Source organism: Canis lupus, chromosome 10 (genome assembly GCF_003254725.2).
Source record: "Canis lupus dingo isolate Sandy chromosome 10, ASM325472v2, whole genome shotgun sequence".
NCBI classification, from domain to species: domain Eukaryota; kingdom Metazoa; phylum Chordata; class Mammalia; order Carnivora; family Canidae; genus Canis; species Canis lupus.
Window position 1 is genome coordinate 62,695,611 of NC_064252.1, and position 16,310 is coordinate 62,711,920.

Consider the following 16,310-nt stretch of genomic DNA (forward strand, 5'->3'; position numbering starts at 1 on the left):
TATTGAATATGACAAGGTAGTCAGAGGATGTTGAGGGGTAGAATGCTTTTTGATACTAAAATAAATGTTCTGCAAACAACCGGGATTTTAAAAAATTCCTTTGGTTGACTTGGTGTTAGTTTCCAAAGTCTTTCAGAATTCCACAATAAATGCTGCTCTTCTATGCCCTTCTGTAAAATCTTTGCTTTTGCATAACTAAAGGTTATAGTAGCAAGGACAAGTTTAGGATGGAAAGAGCATTCTGCTACCCACTTCTTGGCCCCATTTAGGGTCAGTCCCTCACTCCTGTATCAGTTTTACCAGTGTTTTGAAATGGCTAGATGCTAGGCTCCCACATTTAAGAGGATTAGAAATCTCCAAAATGCTTGTTCATTGATCCAGAGACTTCCATGACCTCCTCAATCAGAAGTTCTTTAGAAGGGAAAGTTGCAAATATATATATATTTATATGCATACATATGTATGTATATACATACATATCTGTATATGTATTTCAGTGTCCAGTGAATAAATAAGTTTAGCATTTTGAAAAGCTGAAAAAGTGATATTTACTACAAATGTTCTGTCTCTAGAAGTAGAGATGAAAATGGAACCTGAAAAATGTAAATGACAAGCAGGAATCCATCAACTCTTCTTGGAGACAACTGTGAAGACAAGTGCAGACAATTGTAAAGCATCTGAAAACTTAAAATGTTAAACCTGTCATTTAGGGATATAAATTGAGAGTATTATTAGCAGGACTATATGCTTTCAAAGTAAGAGAGCTGTTTTTTGTCTTTTGTTTTTCTAATTGCCTATGTAGACTAGAATATCCTTGAAAGTGATGGTTCTTGCAAAAGGTATTTGTATTTTTGTTAAAATATTTGCTCATAGGAGATTTTTAAGACTAGACTGGATAATGTGAAGGTCTGAACTTCTCTTTCTCCTATGCTAGAAGAAAAGCTGTGAAAAGGACTTGGAGCATGTGAAATAATAGAAAATGTATATGTTGGCCTCTGTCCCCAGTTCCTAGCATAGAGCTTCTAAAGCTGTTGTAATTTCCTAAGTGATAGGAGTATCTTTTGTTCTCATGAGGCAATGGTTGGTGGGCCCAGATGGGACCTGGCCACCAGAAAGACCAAGCCATGATCAGAAACTAAGAACATTTAGCCCCACCCTTCTACCCTCCAAGAAGACAAGGCTGGAAATTGAGATATTCGTTAATCATGCATACATGGTGATGCCCTCATAAAAGTCCCAAAAGTATGAGGTCCTGAGAGTTTCCAGCTTGTTGAATACATTGAGGATGGAGAAAGGAGGTACTGGGAGGGTGGCACATATGGCAAGGTCATGGAAGGTCTGCACCCTTCCTCTTATACCTTGCCTTAGGCATCCCTTCCATCTGGATGTCAATCTCTATCCTTTATCATATCCTTTTATAATAAACTGGTAAAGGTAATTTAGATATTTCCCTGAGTTCTGTGAATCATTGTAGCAAATTATCAAACCCAAGGAATGTGACATGAGATTTACAGATGATTAGTCAGAAGTACAGATGACAACCTGGAGCTTGAGACTGGTATCTGAGTGAGGGATGGGTGGTCTTGTGGGATTGAGACCTTAACCTGTGAGATCTGATATTAACTCCAAGTAGATAGTGTCAGAATTGAGTTAAATTGTCGGACACCCAGCTGGTGTCAGAGAATTGTTTGATGTGTGGGAAACCCACACATCTAGTGTCAGAAGTGAAGTGAAGTGTGGTAGTAGTGTGAGAGTAGAGGAGTATACCAAGGGAGTATTTTTCCCATACAGAATATTTTGGCCCAGTGCTACATGGACTACATTGCAGGTTGGGGTAGGGGGTGTCCTACAGTGGCATTATTCAAGACACAGTAATCAGCTTTGGAAAAACTCTGTCATCCATATTGATTACTTTATTCTGGCCATATGGAGCCAGAACACATCTGGGAATATTCAGAATAAATAAAAAAACTCTCTAAACTCAATAAGGAAATACACAACACAAAATTTTTTTTAAATGAGCAAAACATCTGAAAGACACTTCAATGAGGAGATATAAAGATGGCAAACAAGCCACATTGAAAATAGATTCTGCATCATTAGCTATTAGGGAAATGGCAATTATAATCACAGTGAGGGGACGCCTGGGTGGCTCAGCAGGTAAGCATCTGCCTTTGGCTCAGGGCATGATCCCGGGATCCTGGGATTGAGTCCCACATCAGGCTCCCTGTGAGAAGCCTGCTTTTCCCTTTGCGTATGTCTCTGCCTCTCTCTGTGTGTCTCTCATGAATAAATAAAATCTTTTTTAAAAAAATCACAGTGAGATTCTGCTACCCTTATTAGAATGGATAAAATATAAGACTGATCATACTAAGAATTAGCAAGAATATAGATCAACTAGAACTTTCATACACTGCTAGTGGGAATGCAAAATGATAAAATCACTTTGGAAGGCTTGGCAATTTCTTAAAAATTAGCTATAAACCTACCATCTGACCCAGCCATTCTACTTCCAGGTATTTAACCAAGAGAAATGAAAGTACATCATCATACATACACAGCAGATTTGAAATAACCCCTAAACTAGAAACAATCCAAATGTCTCAGCAGTAGAATGGTTAAAGAAATTGTAGCATATTCATAAAATGGAATACAATAGTAATAGAAAGGAATAAACTATTGATACACACAACATGGATGAATCCCAAAGTAATTGTTGAGCAAAACAAAGCCAGACCAAAAGGAGTATACTACATGATTCCATTTATAGAAAACACAAACTAAACTGACAGAAATCAGTGGCTAAGAACAGAGTAAGAACAAGTAGGAGGAATTACAAAGAGGCACAAGGAACCCTTTTAAGGGTGATGGGTTTTATCTTGATTTGGTTATGGTTTCTCAGGCTATACATAAGTCAAAACATATCAAATTGCACACTTTCAATATGAGCCCTTTATTATATGTCAATATCTGACATTAAAGGTGCTAAAAACATCATATTTCCAAGTTGCTCTTTAAAAAATTTTTTTTTGTGCTCGCTTCGGCAGCATATATACTAAAATTGGAATGATACAGAGAAGATTAGCATGGCCCCTGCACAAGCATGACACACAAATTCATGAAGCGCTCCATATTTTTTTATACTATATGTTGGCAAATTGAATTCCAATAAAAAAACATACAAAATCAAAAAAAAAAAATTTGAGGCACAACATATATAGTATTCACGTTTCTCTTAGCCAGCTCCTACAAAAGAGGCCCACAGCCGCTCCAATACCACCCTAGAGAGGGAGAGTATGAAGGAGCAAAAGTAGTAGTAGAAACAGACAGAAGTCTGAAATGATTACAATTAAAATACTTACAACTTTTATGAAGACATACACCCATTTGAATGTACTGCAAGGGGTTCCCCAGGGTCTTAGAAGAGGCCATTTTGGAAGGGAGGGACTGATGGGGATGACAAGCACTCCTAAGCACTCCTTAGATTTGGGGGAGGTGTGGAGGAGCATGTGAATTCAGCAAAGGAACAGACCCCCCAGCTTCATGGGCTCAGAGCTGTGGTTTGGATATTAAGGCACACACATGGCCTTGTTTCGAGGTCACAAGCTAGTAAGGCCTGAAGACATATCAATTATTCAAGGAATGGGGCAAGTTTTGAAAGGTGAGTGGAACCATCCTCTAGAGTTTATGCACAATCAGCCAGCACAGATCTGCATGGTTGCTCCAGAGATATATTCGTGTGCTTAGGCACAGGGCTGTAAGACAAGACTCACAGATTCTATTACTGTGTGGCTGCTGCTGCTACTATTTGCTGATTTGTGGCTTGAGGCAGATCCTAACCTCTCTGGGTGTTACTTTCAACACTAGTAACAAGAATTACCTATTTGTAGGGTATACTGAGGTCTTCCCACAGAAATAATTTTTATTCTGTTTTGAAATCTTGCTGATCCCTTCTATTACCTGAATATCCTTTTGCAATTGGAAGAAACAGAAACAGGGAAGTGTAAGAGAATTAGCATAGGCAGGTGGCCCTGGGTAGGGCAGCTCTCCACAGGGCTGGGGTTGCTGACTACTCTCCTTATTACTGGGCCTTAGAAGGAGCCTGTGCTGGTCAAGGGTTCTGAAACATAAGCCTCATTTGCTTCAAATTAAATCTACCTCTGTCCATAAGCTTTCTATTACATTTTCCCCCAATTTTTTTAAGTTACTATTTATTGGGTGCTTAATTTCTGCCAGCCATATACATACTTGTTAATTGTTCTCAGCCTTGTCAATACATTAGAATCACTTAAGTTTTTAAAATATAGCAAACAAAAAGTAAACTCAAAATGGATTAAAAACCTAAATATGAGGAACTCCTCAAAGAAAACATAGACAGTAGTCTCCTGGACATAGGCCTTAGCAACATATTTATGGATATGTCTCCATAGACAAGAGAAACAAAAGTAAAATTAAATTATTGGGACTACATCAAAATACGAAGTTTCCTCACAGCAAAGGAAACCTTCAACAAAACAGCAAGGCAGCCTACTGAATGGGAGAAGATATTTGCAAATGATCTATGTGTAAGGGGTTAATATCCAAACTATAAAAAGAACTTATACAACTCAACACCAAAAAAATTCAATTAATCAAATGGGCAGAAAACCTCAATAAACATTTTTCTAAATACATATAGACGGTTGATAGACACATGAAAAGATGTTCAATATCACTAATCATCAAGGAAATGCAAATCAAAACCACAATGAGGTAACACCTCACATCTGTCAGAATAGCTAAAATCAAAAAGACAAGAAATAACAAGTGTTGATGAGAATGTAGAGAAAAAGGAACCCTTGTGCACTGTTGGTGGGAAAGCAAACTGGTGCAGACATTGTGGAAAACTGCATGGAGTTTCCTCAAAAAATTAAAAATAGAAGTATCATATGATCTAGTAATTCCACTACTGGGTATTTACCCAAGGAAAATTAAAACACCAGTTCAAAAAGATATATGCAATCCTATGTTTTTGTACCATGATTTAGAATAGCCATGATATGAAAAAAAAAAAAAAAAAAAGAATAGCCATGATATGGAAGGAATCCAAGTGTCCACCCACAGATGAATAAAGAAGATGTGGTATATATATAAAATGGAATATTGCTCAGCTATAAAAAAGAATAAGATCTTGCCATTTGCCACAACATGACCTAAAGGGTATTATGCTAAGTGAGAGAAGTCAGACAGAGAAGGACAAATACCACATGACTTCACTTATATGTGGAATCTTAAAAAAAACAAAACAAACAAACAGAAACAGAATCATAAATACAGAGAATAAACTGGTGGCTGCCAGAGGGGAGAGGTTGGGGGATGGGCAAAACAGGTAAAGGGGATTAAGAGGCATAAACTTCCAGTTATAAAATAAATAAGTTATGGGGATGAAAAGTACAGCCTGGTGAATACTACCAATAATACTGTAATAAGGTTGTATTGTAACTACACTTACCTTAGTGAGTATAACTTAATGCATATAAAATTGTCAAATCACTATGTTGTATGCTTGAAACTAATAAAATGCTGTATGTCAACTATGCTTCAATTTAAAAAAAGAAAGTTCATAGAAAAAAAGTTTAAAAATAAAATTGCATTCCTTACCTCAGGTTTATGGATTAGCCACTGAAGTAGGAGAACTAATGACCCAAGTATATTTTCTTCACCCCAAATGACCTTATCGGTATTTCTTCCACTATCAAAAGCAAAAAACAAAAGGACCAAATAAACCTCTCATAGGACAGATAAAACTATTATCTGCAATGATCTGGAGCCATCAAAGTGGGATAAAAATAGATTGAATTACTCAAAGACTGCAGGGTAACAACCAACCCCATCCACTCTTCATCTTTTTCTATCCTCCGACCCACAACGTAAAATTGTAACTACAAAAAGACAGGAACACAATTTGGAATTATTGTGATAATTGTTATAGGGATTAACCTTATTATGAAAAATTTCCTATGTGTTCAAATAATGTAATGGAAAACACTAGATGTGAAAACTGTTAGTTCAAAAAGAATGAATAGGGGATCCCTAGGTGGCGCAGCGGTTTGGCGCCTGCCTTCGGCCTAGGGCGCGATCCTGGAGACCCGGGATCGAATCCCACATCGGGCTCCCAGTGCATGGAGCCTGCTTCTCCCTCTGCCTGTGTCTCTGCCTCTCTCTCTCTCTCAATCTGTGACTATCATAAATCAATAAAAATTAAAAAAAAAAAAAGAATGAGTAGTTTTTGCTTTAAAAAATTTCAGACCACTGGGTGTTATACTATATGTTGGCAAATCGAACTTAAATAAAAAGAAATGGGGACGCCTGGGTGGCTCAGTGGTTGAGCATCTGCCTTCCGCTTAGGGCGTGATACGGGGATCCGGGATCAAGTCCCACATCAGGCTCCTTGTGGGGAGCCTGCTTCTCCCTCTGCCTATGTCTCTGCCTCTCTGTGTGCCTCTCATAAATAAATAAAATAAAATAAAATGTAAAAAAAATTCAAATCAGGTGTACCTTTCATTATTTGCTCTGTATTAAACAGGTAACGTACATTATTTCATTTAATTTTTACAGCTATCCTGGAGGTCAATTTTAGTATCTCCACTTTATAGAGAAGGCTTAGAGAAGTTAAGTCACTTACCCAAAGTCACACAAATGACATTACCATGATAATAATGGCAAAGTCAAGTCTAACAATTTCTTATTATTTTGTGTATAGATGCAATACCTTCAGTAATTACTTTATGCCGGCATTATTTGAAAATGGTCAGCTTAGCAAGGATTCTAAATAAGTTAACAAGAATTATCTTAGTTTGAAAACAAACCCCTTATGTTTTGATAGGATTTGTCACAAAGTGTTTTCATTACATTTTTACCACATTCTTTGAAGTAGGGGCACAGATATTCTAGAAAAGGAAACGGAGGCACAGCACATGGTCTCTATGTTACAGCCCCTCTCCATTGCTCTGAGTTGTGTGCTTGCATGTCTGGGCTGTACACTTGAATAAAAGCCCTTTGAGGGATAACGTTCTGCCTATATCCTCTTTACGGGCCAGTGCCAGCAACCCCATGGGCACTCCATCAATATTTTCATCAGCTTTACTGAGGTATAATTGACTTATTGTAAACTGCACATAAGGTGTTAAGTTCTGACATATGTACACATCTGTGAAACTAACACGACAATCAAGGTATTAAATATATCGAACATATCCATCACTCCCAAAAGTTTCCATGAGCATTTATGAATGAACAAAGCTCAAATCTTTAGACTCCTAGGATGGTGCTGCTTCTCTTATACTTGATGAAAGTCTATGCTTTTGTAAGTTATTTGTGTCTGTTGTCTGCTGTTGTATATTTATGGAAAAGAACATAATTGAAGATAAAACATTTTATTTGTAGAAGCCAGAAACATATATTGCCTGAAGCACATATGGAGTCGGCCATTTGAGAATTCCAACACCCTGCCTGCTTCCTGATGAATCACCAACTCACAGTCCTTCCAGAGACTTTGCCTTGGTCCTACTCTGGATCCCGGGATGCACCCAGGTTTGTTGTCTTTATAATCACTTCTCTTTTTGCTTTCTCAATGGCAATTTTTAGCGGTACTCTTGCCATTTGCTGTCTCAATTTCTGTTTATCTGCTAAGAGTGGTGGTGAAACTCCTAGATTCCCAATCCAGACCGCCTGGGTTCAAATCCTAATTCTACTACTTAGAAGCTGTAGGGCTTTGGGTAGGTTATCTGTCTGCACAGAGCCTTGTAGTTTAACAGTACATTTTTGGTAAATGTTACATGAACTATTTTCTCTGAGAAACTGGCTTATATACTATTCAGCCCACATGGCAGAAATGTCCAAAACTCCTGCTTCACAGGATCCCCCCTTCCTCCCACCTCTCATTTTTATATCTGTCCCTTTTAAGAGACTAGTCCATTAAAAGCAGAAATCTAACCAATAATATAATGATCTAAATTAGAAAACAATTACTGTGGCACCTAGGTGGCTCAGTTGGTTGTATCCAACTCTTGATTTTGGCTCTGGTCATTATCTCAGGGTTATGAGATCAAGTCCTGAGTCAGGCACGGAGCCTGCTTAAGAGTCTCTCTCCTTCCCCTCCTCTGCCTCTCTTCCCCCACCACTTCTCTCTCCCGCTAAGGAAAAAAAATTACTAAAATTAGTTCAACTTCTCTATTTCTCTCTGGAAACAAGGAATATTTTAAGATTAATCTACATAAAGGTTTTAAAATATTTTTGACAAGTATATGTATATATGTGTGTGTGTATATATATACACACACACATATATACATATATAGTACATATATATATATATGGATAAGTGTGTATGTATATGAACACACACAGGTATAGAACAAATTTTATTACTTAAAGCAGACATTCAAAATCTGATATCCAATATTTTTAAAATAGTGAGTTATTCACTTTTGATGACATTGTTTCATTGTACATAAAGTTAAAATATTAGCTAGTGTCATCTCTCCTGATATATAAGAGCTAATAAATTCACATAAACAAAGCAGTCGTATCAAGTATTTTATTTGTCTAATTTACATATTATTTTTAAAATTTATTTAGTTTTTTTAGTAATCTCTACACCCAAGATGGGGCTCAAACTCATGATCTCCAAGACCAAGCAGCACATGCTCTTCCTATTGAGCCAGCCAGGTGCCCATTCTTTTTTTTTTTTTTTTTTTTAATTTATTTATTTATGATAGTCACACGGAGAGAGAGAGAGAGGCAGAGACACAGGCAGAGGGAGAAGCAGGCTCCAAGCACCAGGAGCCCGATGTGGGATTCGATCCCGGGTCTCCAGGATCGCGCCCTGGGCCAAAGGCAGGCGCCAAACCGCTGCGCCACCCAGGGATCCCCAGGTGCCCATTCTTATCAAGTATTTTAAACTGTCATTGAAAGGATGAACATCAAGAGTTCTTCATTGACTCCCCCATTGTTCTTAGGATAAAGCTACTGTCTCCTCTCTTTGCACCTCCTTTCTCATGATCAAAGTTCTTCCAAAGAATTGTCTATGCTTAATTTCTAGTGACTCTCCTTTCTCCCTTGAGCCCACTCCAGTCCGGTCTTCCTCGCACTGTCATCAAAACTGCACTTATCAAAATTACTAATGACCTCCATGCAATCAAATCTAAAGGACAAATCTCAGTTCTTACTTCATTCTACCTATAGGTAGCAATTGACTTATTTGGTTGTTCTTTTCTTCCTGAAACACTATCTTCCCCTGGTCTCCCAGATATTCTCCTCCCTTGGTTCCTCTCCTATCTCAATGGCCTTTTCTTCTCTGTATTCTTTGTTGAGTTCTCCTTTATCTTCCCAGCCTCTAAAAATCAGAGTGTCAGGTCTCATTCCATAGATCTGTCTTCCAATCTATACACACTCATCATTGGAGTTCTCATCCAGATCATGACTTTAAAAATCTATATGCTATTGCCTCCCAAATTCATACATCTAGCCCAACTTCTTTTTTTTTTTAAAGATTTTATTTATTTATTCATGAGAGACATAGAGAGAGAGAGAGAGGCAGAGACACAGGCAGAGAGAGAAGCAGGCTCCATGCACCGGGAACCCGACATGGGATTCGATCCCGAGTCTCCAGGATCGCGCCCTGGGCCGAAGGCAGGCGCCAAACTGCTGCGCCACCCAGGGATCCCTTCATCTAGCCCAACTTCTAACCAAACTCCAGACGTGTTTACATGTCCAACAGGCCATATAATATCTCCACTGGGATGTCTGCAGGCATTTCAACAAGCCCAAAACTAAACCAACAAGCCCAAAACTAAACCTTCTGCCATATATTGCTCCTCTTTCATCTTCTCCGTTTCATAAAAGTAATAACACCATTCTTCCACTTGCTCAGGCCCAAACCTTGGAATCATTTTTTACTCCTCTCCTCTCACATCCCAACCCAATCCATCAGAACGTCCAATTAGCTGTACTCACAAAATTTAATCATAATCACACTATTTCTCATTACCTCCTCCTCTGCCACCTTAGTCCAAACCTCCATAATCTCACTTATGTGGTTCCCTCACTCAAATTTTTACCCAGTGAAGTGATACTTTTAAAATGTAAATTCAATTATTACTTTTCTGCTTAAAACTCTTTTATAACTTCCCATTCTAGGGCAGCCCTGGTGGCGCAGTGGTTTAGTGCCGCCTGCAGCCTGGGGTGTGGTCCTGGAGACCCTGCGTGGAGCCTGCTTCTCCCTCTGCCTAGGTCTCTGCCCCTCTCTCTCTCTGAATAAATAAGTAAATAAATCTTTAAAAAAAAAAAAATAACTTCCCATTTTACTCAGAATGAAAAGTCTTTAATTGTGACCTATAAGCCCCTATATGATCTGTCTCTACAACCACCATCTGTATCAACTCTTTGACTTCATTTCTCCTTCTTGCTCAGCCCACTCTATCCATAATAGTGTCCTTGCTATTCCTTATCCATACCAAGCATACTTTCAGGGCCGTTATACTTCTAATATTTTCCAGATATTCATATATAATTCTCTAACTTCTTTTATCACCTAGGCCTTTCCCAACTATCCCAAATAAAATAAATCCTCTCATCTCTTTCAATCTCCTATCCTGATTTATATTTATAGTATAAAAAAAAAACACTTTATTTTGAAACAATTGTAGATTCATATGCAGTTTTTTTTTCTTAAGATTTATTTATTTATTTATGTTAGACACACAGAGAAAGAGAGAGAGAGGCAGAGACACAGGAGGAGGGAGAAGCAGGCTCCGAGACTCGATCCTGGGATTCTGGGACCCCAGGACCGCACCCTGGGCCAAAGGCAGGCGCTAAACCGCTGAGCCACCCAGGGATCCCCAGATTCATATGCAGTTGTAAGAAATAATATAGATAGATTCTGTGTGCCCTTTACTCAGTTTCCTCTAATGGTCACATTTTATAAAACTATAGTACAATATCACAACTAGGATACTGACATTGATACAGTTAAGATCCAGAACATTTCCAGAGTTCCATCACCACAGGGCTTCGTGTTGCTCTTTTATAGACACACCCACTTCCCTCCAACCTCCACCCCCTCTGTCACCCCTGGCAACCACTAATCTCTTCTCCATTTCTATAGTTTTGTTATTTCAAGAATGTTATATAAATGGAATTATACAGTATTAACCTTTTGGGATTGCCTTTTTCTAGTCAGCATAAGTCCCTGGAGATTCATCCAAGTTGTTGTGTCATAGCATTTTTTTTACCACCTGACATATACATTTATTTGCTTATCTGGCTAAGTTCCTTGAGAGCAGGGAATCCATTTTGTACATCATACTCATAATGTAGACATACAATAAATATTTGTTGAATAAATAAAGTTCAAAGTCTTTAACATGGCCTATAAGACCCCAAATAAAGCATGCTTACCTTTCCAACCTCATCTGGCATTTCCATGACCCCCCCTACTCTCTGCTACCCCAATCCCATACAGATCCCATTTATGGTAAGTTTGCCTGCATACTCTGGTTTTATCACATTTGCTGTTTTGAACAGTGGTTTTCAAACTTTAGGGTGCATGAGAATCATTTGAATGGTCAGGCTTTTTTTTTTTTTTTTTAAGATTTTGCCTATTTATTTGAGAGAAAGTATGTATGTGAGCAGGGGGAGGGACACAATCTCAAGCAGACTTGAGCCCAATGTGGGGCTTGATCTCAGGACCCTGAGATCATGACCTGGGCTGAAACCAAGAGTCAGAGACTTAACTGACTGAGCCGCTCAGGCGCTCTGGATGGTCAACCTTATTAAAACACAGATGTTTTGATTCAGAATTTTTGATTCAGTGGATCTGTGATATGGTCTGTGAATCTGCATTTCTGAAAGGTCCCAGATGATGTTGTTACTGGTCCATGAACCAACCATACCTTGAAAATCACTGTTAAGGGACCCCTGGGTAGCTCAGTGGTTTAGCGCCTGCCTTTGGCCCAGGGCGTGGTCCTGGAGTCCCCGGATTGGGGATTGAGTCCCATATCGGGCTCCCTGCATGGAGCCTACTTCTCCCTCTGCCTGTGTCTCTGCCTTTCTCTTTCTGTGTCTTTCATGAATAAAGAAACAAAATCTTAAAAAAAAAAATCACTGGTAGAACATTTATTTCCCTCTCCAATTCACCTGCCTAATTTCTTACCTCAGTCCTTCCTTCCCTCACCCCAGAACATGGTGTTTCGTGGCACACTGTACTTTCTCTTATCACAACACTTGTCTCATGATATTGTAATATCCTATTTATGTGTGCTTCTCTACCACCAGACTGTGTCCTCAGCACCTAGCATGGTTCAACACAGAGTAGACACTCAACATATACAGTAACTGATTTGGTTCCTTAATTTGGGTACTTTAAAAGACAACTGAAATAAGATCTTCACAGTCAGAGGATATTTGGAAGGAAGGGAGTCTATGTACTAGAAATAAAAACCTCAAGGATACCTTCATTGATAGGCTGAAGGAAAAATACAGCAACTTTTTAAGGTAAGATTTTAAGGAACTGTTATCGCTTATTGCAAATCTTTTCAACTAAAACACCACATACTGAAATAATGACTGATGACAAAACTCAAGAATGCGAGTTAATGGTGTGCCTGGGTGGCTCAGTTGGTTGAGTCTGACTCTTGGTTTCAGCTTAGGATATGATCTCAGGGTTATGGGATTGAGTTCCGCTACAGTTCCAAGCTCTGCACTCAACACAGTCTGCTTGAGATTCTCTCTCTTTCCCTCTGCCCCCTTCCCTGCTCTCCCTTTCTCTCTTAAAAAAGCAAAATCTTAAAAAAAAAAAAAAGAATGCAAGTTAAGATACTTTACCCATTCCTTTTTCAATAATTATTTCAAAGTCTGTACTTTGTTTTTCTAAAAGTGTACTCCTCTGCCTTCAAACTAAACATCCCAAACCACAGGACTATCTAACACAGCCAGGACTTCAAAGAACTCGTTCACTGACCCCTAGAGCTGGCCAGATGTTTAATTCTGAATGTATTTGCTTGCATATGTCTATAAACCATTACCTAAATTCCAAAATCCAGGAAAGCTTTATTTTTTAAAAAGATTTTATTTATTTATTTGAGAGAGAGAGAGAGAATGAGGAGGGAGAAGCAGCTCTCCACTGAGCAGGGAGCCCAATGCAGAACTTGATCCCAGGATCCTGGTATCATGACTTGAAATGAAGGCAGATGCTTAATCAACTGAGCCACCCAGGTACCCCCAGAAAAGCTTTAGAAACCCAAAGTTACTCATATGGTTAAGGCAAACTCATTTGGCAGCAAATCTGACCTGAACATATATACGGATATAATATAGGTTATATAGCCTTTATTTTATCCTATTTTGAGTTAATACTAATGCATTCTTGTTGGCATGAACAACAACATGTTTGATCATAAAATGCTGCTCTACACTCCAGAGATATTACAAAAAATATGGTATATGCATTATATTCCTGTCTAAAAATCTCAACAATTCTGAGTTCTGAAACACATCTGGCCCAAAGGTTTTAGATAAAAGAGAATGTGCCTATATTAAGTCTGAGATATCAACTTCTCTTATTAATCTTTTTTTGGTCTATTGTATTCAAAATATTTACCCAAATAATGCCTTCTATTGTTTTATTATTTTGTATCTGAAAAACTGGCCTTATTGAAAATAGCTTTCCTCATTTTATCTGTTTTAATATCAGCTAAATGTTGTTGAAAACTAAGTTTCTATTCATATGAGACTTTCTTTTTTTTTTTTTTTTTTTTTTTGAGACTTTCTTTTTTAAGTCAGGTTACAGGAAATTCTATACTTCTTGGGATCCTTGTGGCTCATTTCCATCAGATGAATCACCATCATCTTCACATGAATCATCGGCAGAACAATTGAAAGTATAGAACTGAAAAATATATCTAGTAGGAAACTATTTCAAAATGCATTTGAAAGACTAATTCACATTTACAAACCACTGACATTCAGCAGTCTGAATTGATGAAAGTAGAATGTTTATAGATTAAGATGTAAAGGGAAAACCAATAAACATATCACCATTATAAAGAGCAAAAAAAGAATTAAAATACATTTAGAAATGAATTGAACAAGAGATGTGCAGAATATATGTAAAGAAAATGCTAGGGGGATCCCTGGGTGGCTCAGCGGTTTAGAGTCTGCCTTCAGCCCAGGGCATGATCCTGGAGACCCGGGATCGAGTCCCACGTCGGGCTCCCTGTGTGGAGCCTGCTTCTCCTTCTGCCTGTGTCTCTGCCTCTCTGTTTCTCTCTGTGTCTTTCATAAATAAATAAATAAATCTTTAAAAAAAAAAAAAAAACAGAAAATCTATTAGGAAACCAAAAAAAAAAAAAAAAAAGGGGGGGGGGGTGTAAATCAAAGGGCCACCTTTTTATTTTATTATTTTTTAAAAGATTTTTTATTATTTATTTATGAGGGACGAGAAAGAGAGAGAGAGAGAGACAGAGACAGAGACAGAGAGAGACACAGAGAAAGAGGCAGAGACACAGGCAGAGGGAGAAGCAGGCTCCACACAGGGAGCCCGAAGTGGGATTCGATTCCCAGTCTCCAGGATCAGGCCCTAGGCCAAAGGCAGCGCTAAACTGCTGAGCCACCAGGGTTGCCCGGGGCCACTTTTTTAGATGAATAATTGGTTTCAAAAGGAAGAGAAGTCATTCAGGTGAGCTTAAAGAAAAAGTAGTTTATTTGAGGGAAGAGAGGTACCTTATGTAGATCCCCAAGAGCAGAAAGGGCAATAGGGTCTTAGTAGGGGCAAAACAGGCCATGGAAAGCCCCAGAATCCCATGCAGCTACGCTGCCACTCTCTTATGGGATTCTTAGGGCCTGACTGCCTCTCTACAGGCCTGCTTTCTCTGCGCTACCTCTGTGTGGGTCAAACCTCTCTCCCTGCTTTACTCTTGCGTTACCACTTTCTAGGTCAAGAGACCAGGTAAGACTAATTGCAAATTTCTGGGAGAAACCATCTGATTGGACCAGCTTTTCTACCTACTCCCTGGTCTGATCAGCTATGGCAGAGGAAGGGAGGATTAAGTAGGTATCTACTCATTGACAGAAGATAAAGATGCAGATTGGGACGTGGGGGAGTAATGCAGACAAGCTGAATGGCATGTCATGCATGTCATCTGCATATCAGCAGATCCATATTGTGAAGAGGCAATATGACAGATGTACAGAGCATAGGACCTGTTTCCTGACCTTCAACAAGTTCTTTAATCTCTTTTATGCATGAGTTTCTTCATCTGTACAATGAGGATGATGATAATAGAGTCGTGTAGATTAAATAACACAAGTAGCACAAAGTAAAAAATACAGATTATTTTTATAAATATGCCCATCTTCCCTAAGTTCATCTATAAAATTAATGCAATTCCAATTAAAATTACAACTGTTTTAATTTGACAAAATAAGTTTACAGTTGAGGCACCTGGGTGGCTCAGTGGTCGAGCATCTGCTTTCTGCTCAGGGCATGATTCTGGAGACCTGCATCAGGCTCCCTGCATGGGGTCTGCTTCTCCCTCTGCCTCTGTCTCTCTCTCCCTCTGTCTCTCATGAATAAATAAATAAAATATTTTAAATAAATAAATAAATAAGCAAACTTTTAACAAACAACTTAGAGATGAATTGTATTCTTTGCTATGTTAGTCATCTGGCATCACATGTTCTTTCTTTCTGTGAGAGTTTTCTTTTTTTCCTTCAGCAAATTAACAGCACAGGCCATATTAAAACATGAATTAAAAATGGTAATAATATTTGTAATTATATTTCACACCAAATTAGTATCAAAACACTTGTAATTTTTTTTTAAAGATTTTATTTATTTCTTCATGAGAGACACACAGAGAGGCAGAGACACAGGCAGAGAGAGAAGCAGGCTCCATGCAGGGAGCCCGACGTGGGACTTGATCCCAGGACTCCAGGATCACACCCTGGGCCAAAGGCAGGCACCAAACTGCTGAGCCACCCAGGGATTCCCAAAACACTTGTAATTTTTAAAACATAAACATCCCAAATTTAAAATAAACAAGTAATTTACTGGCAATGCACAAAAATAGAGCTAATAAATATATGAATAATGTTCAGTTTTATACTTAGTCAACAAAATGCAAATTATGTGGAGGCCGAGAAAAATCAAGGCCATTCCACCTCAAGTTTAGCATTAGCACAAGTACAGCCATCTTAGGCCCCTGTGAATAAGAGCTGAACTTTATAGAAAAAACTGCAGAATGAAGCCCATATCAGAAAGACAACAGAGC

The 16,310-nt window shown here is 38.5% G+C and overlaps 1 protein-coding gene and 1 non-coding gene across 5 annotated transcripts in view; one reads left to right on the forward strand and one right to left on the reverse strand.

Moving 5' to 3' along the window:
- LOC112673137 (basic proline-rich protein-like) overlaps positions 1–16,310 on the reverse strand; it is a 52,770-nt gene that overhangs the window by 34,254 nt on the left and 2,206 nt on the right. For all 4 annotated transcript variants that reach the window (XR_007413811.1, XR_003144686.3, XM_025468755.3 and 1 more), the window contains one exon: positions 5,641–5,731. Coding sequence is in view for 2 of the 4 variants with exons in the window: in XM_025468755.3 (XP_025324540.3) it covers positions 5,641–5,731 (91 nt within the window). In the remaining 2 variants the exon portion in view is untranslated. The remainder of the gene's footprint in view (positions 1–5,640; positions 5,732–16,310) is intronic.
- LOC112675776 (U6 spliceosomal RNA) lies at positions 3,032–3,138 on the forward strand. The gene has a single exon (XR_003146054.1). It is a non-coding gene; the product is annotated as a U6 spliceosomal RNA (small nuclear RNA).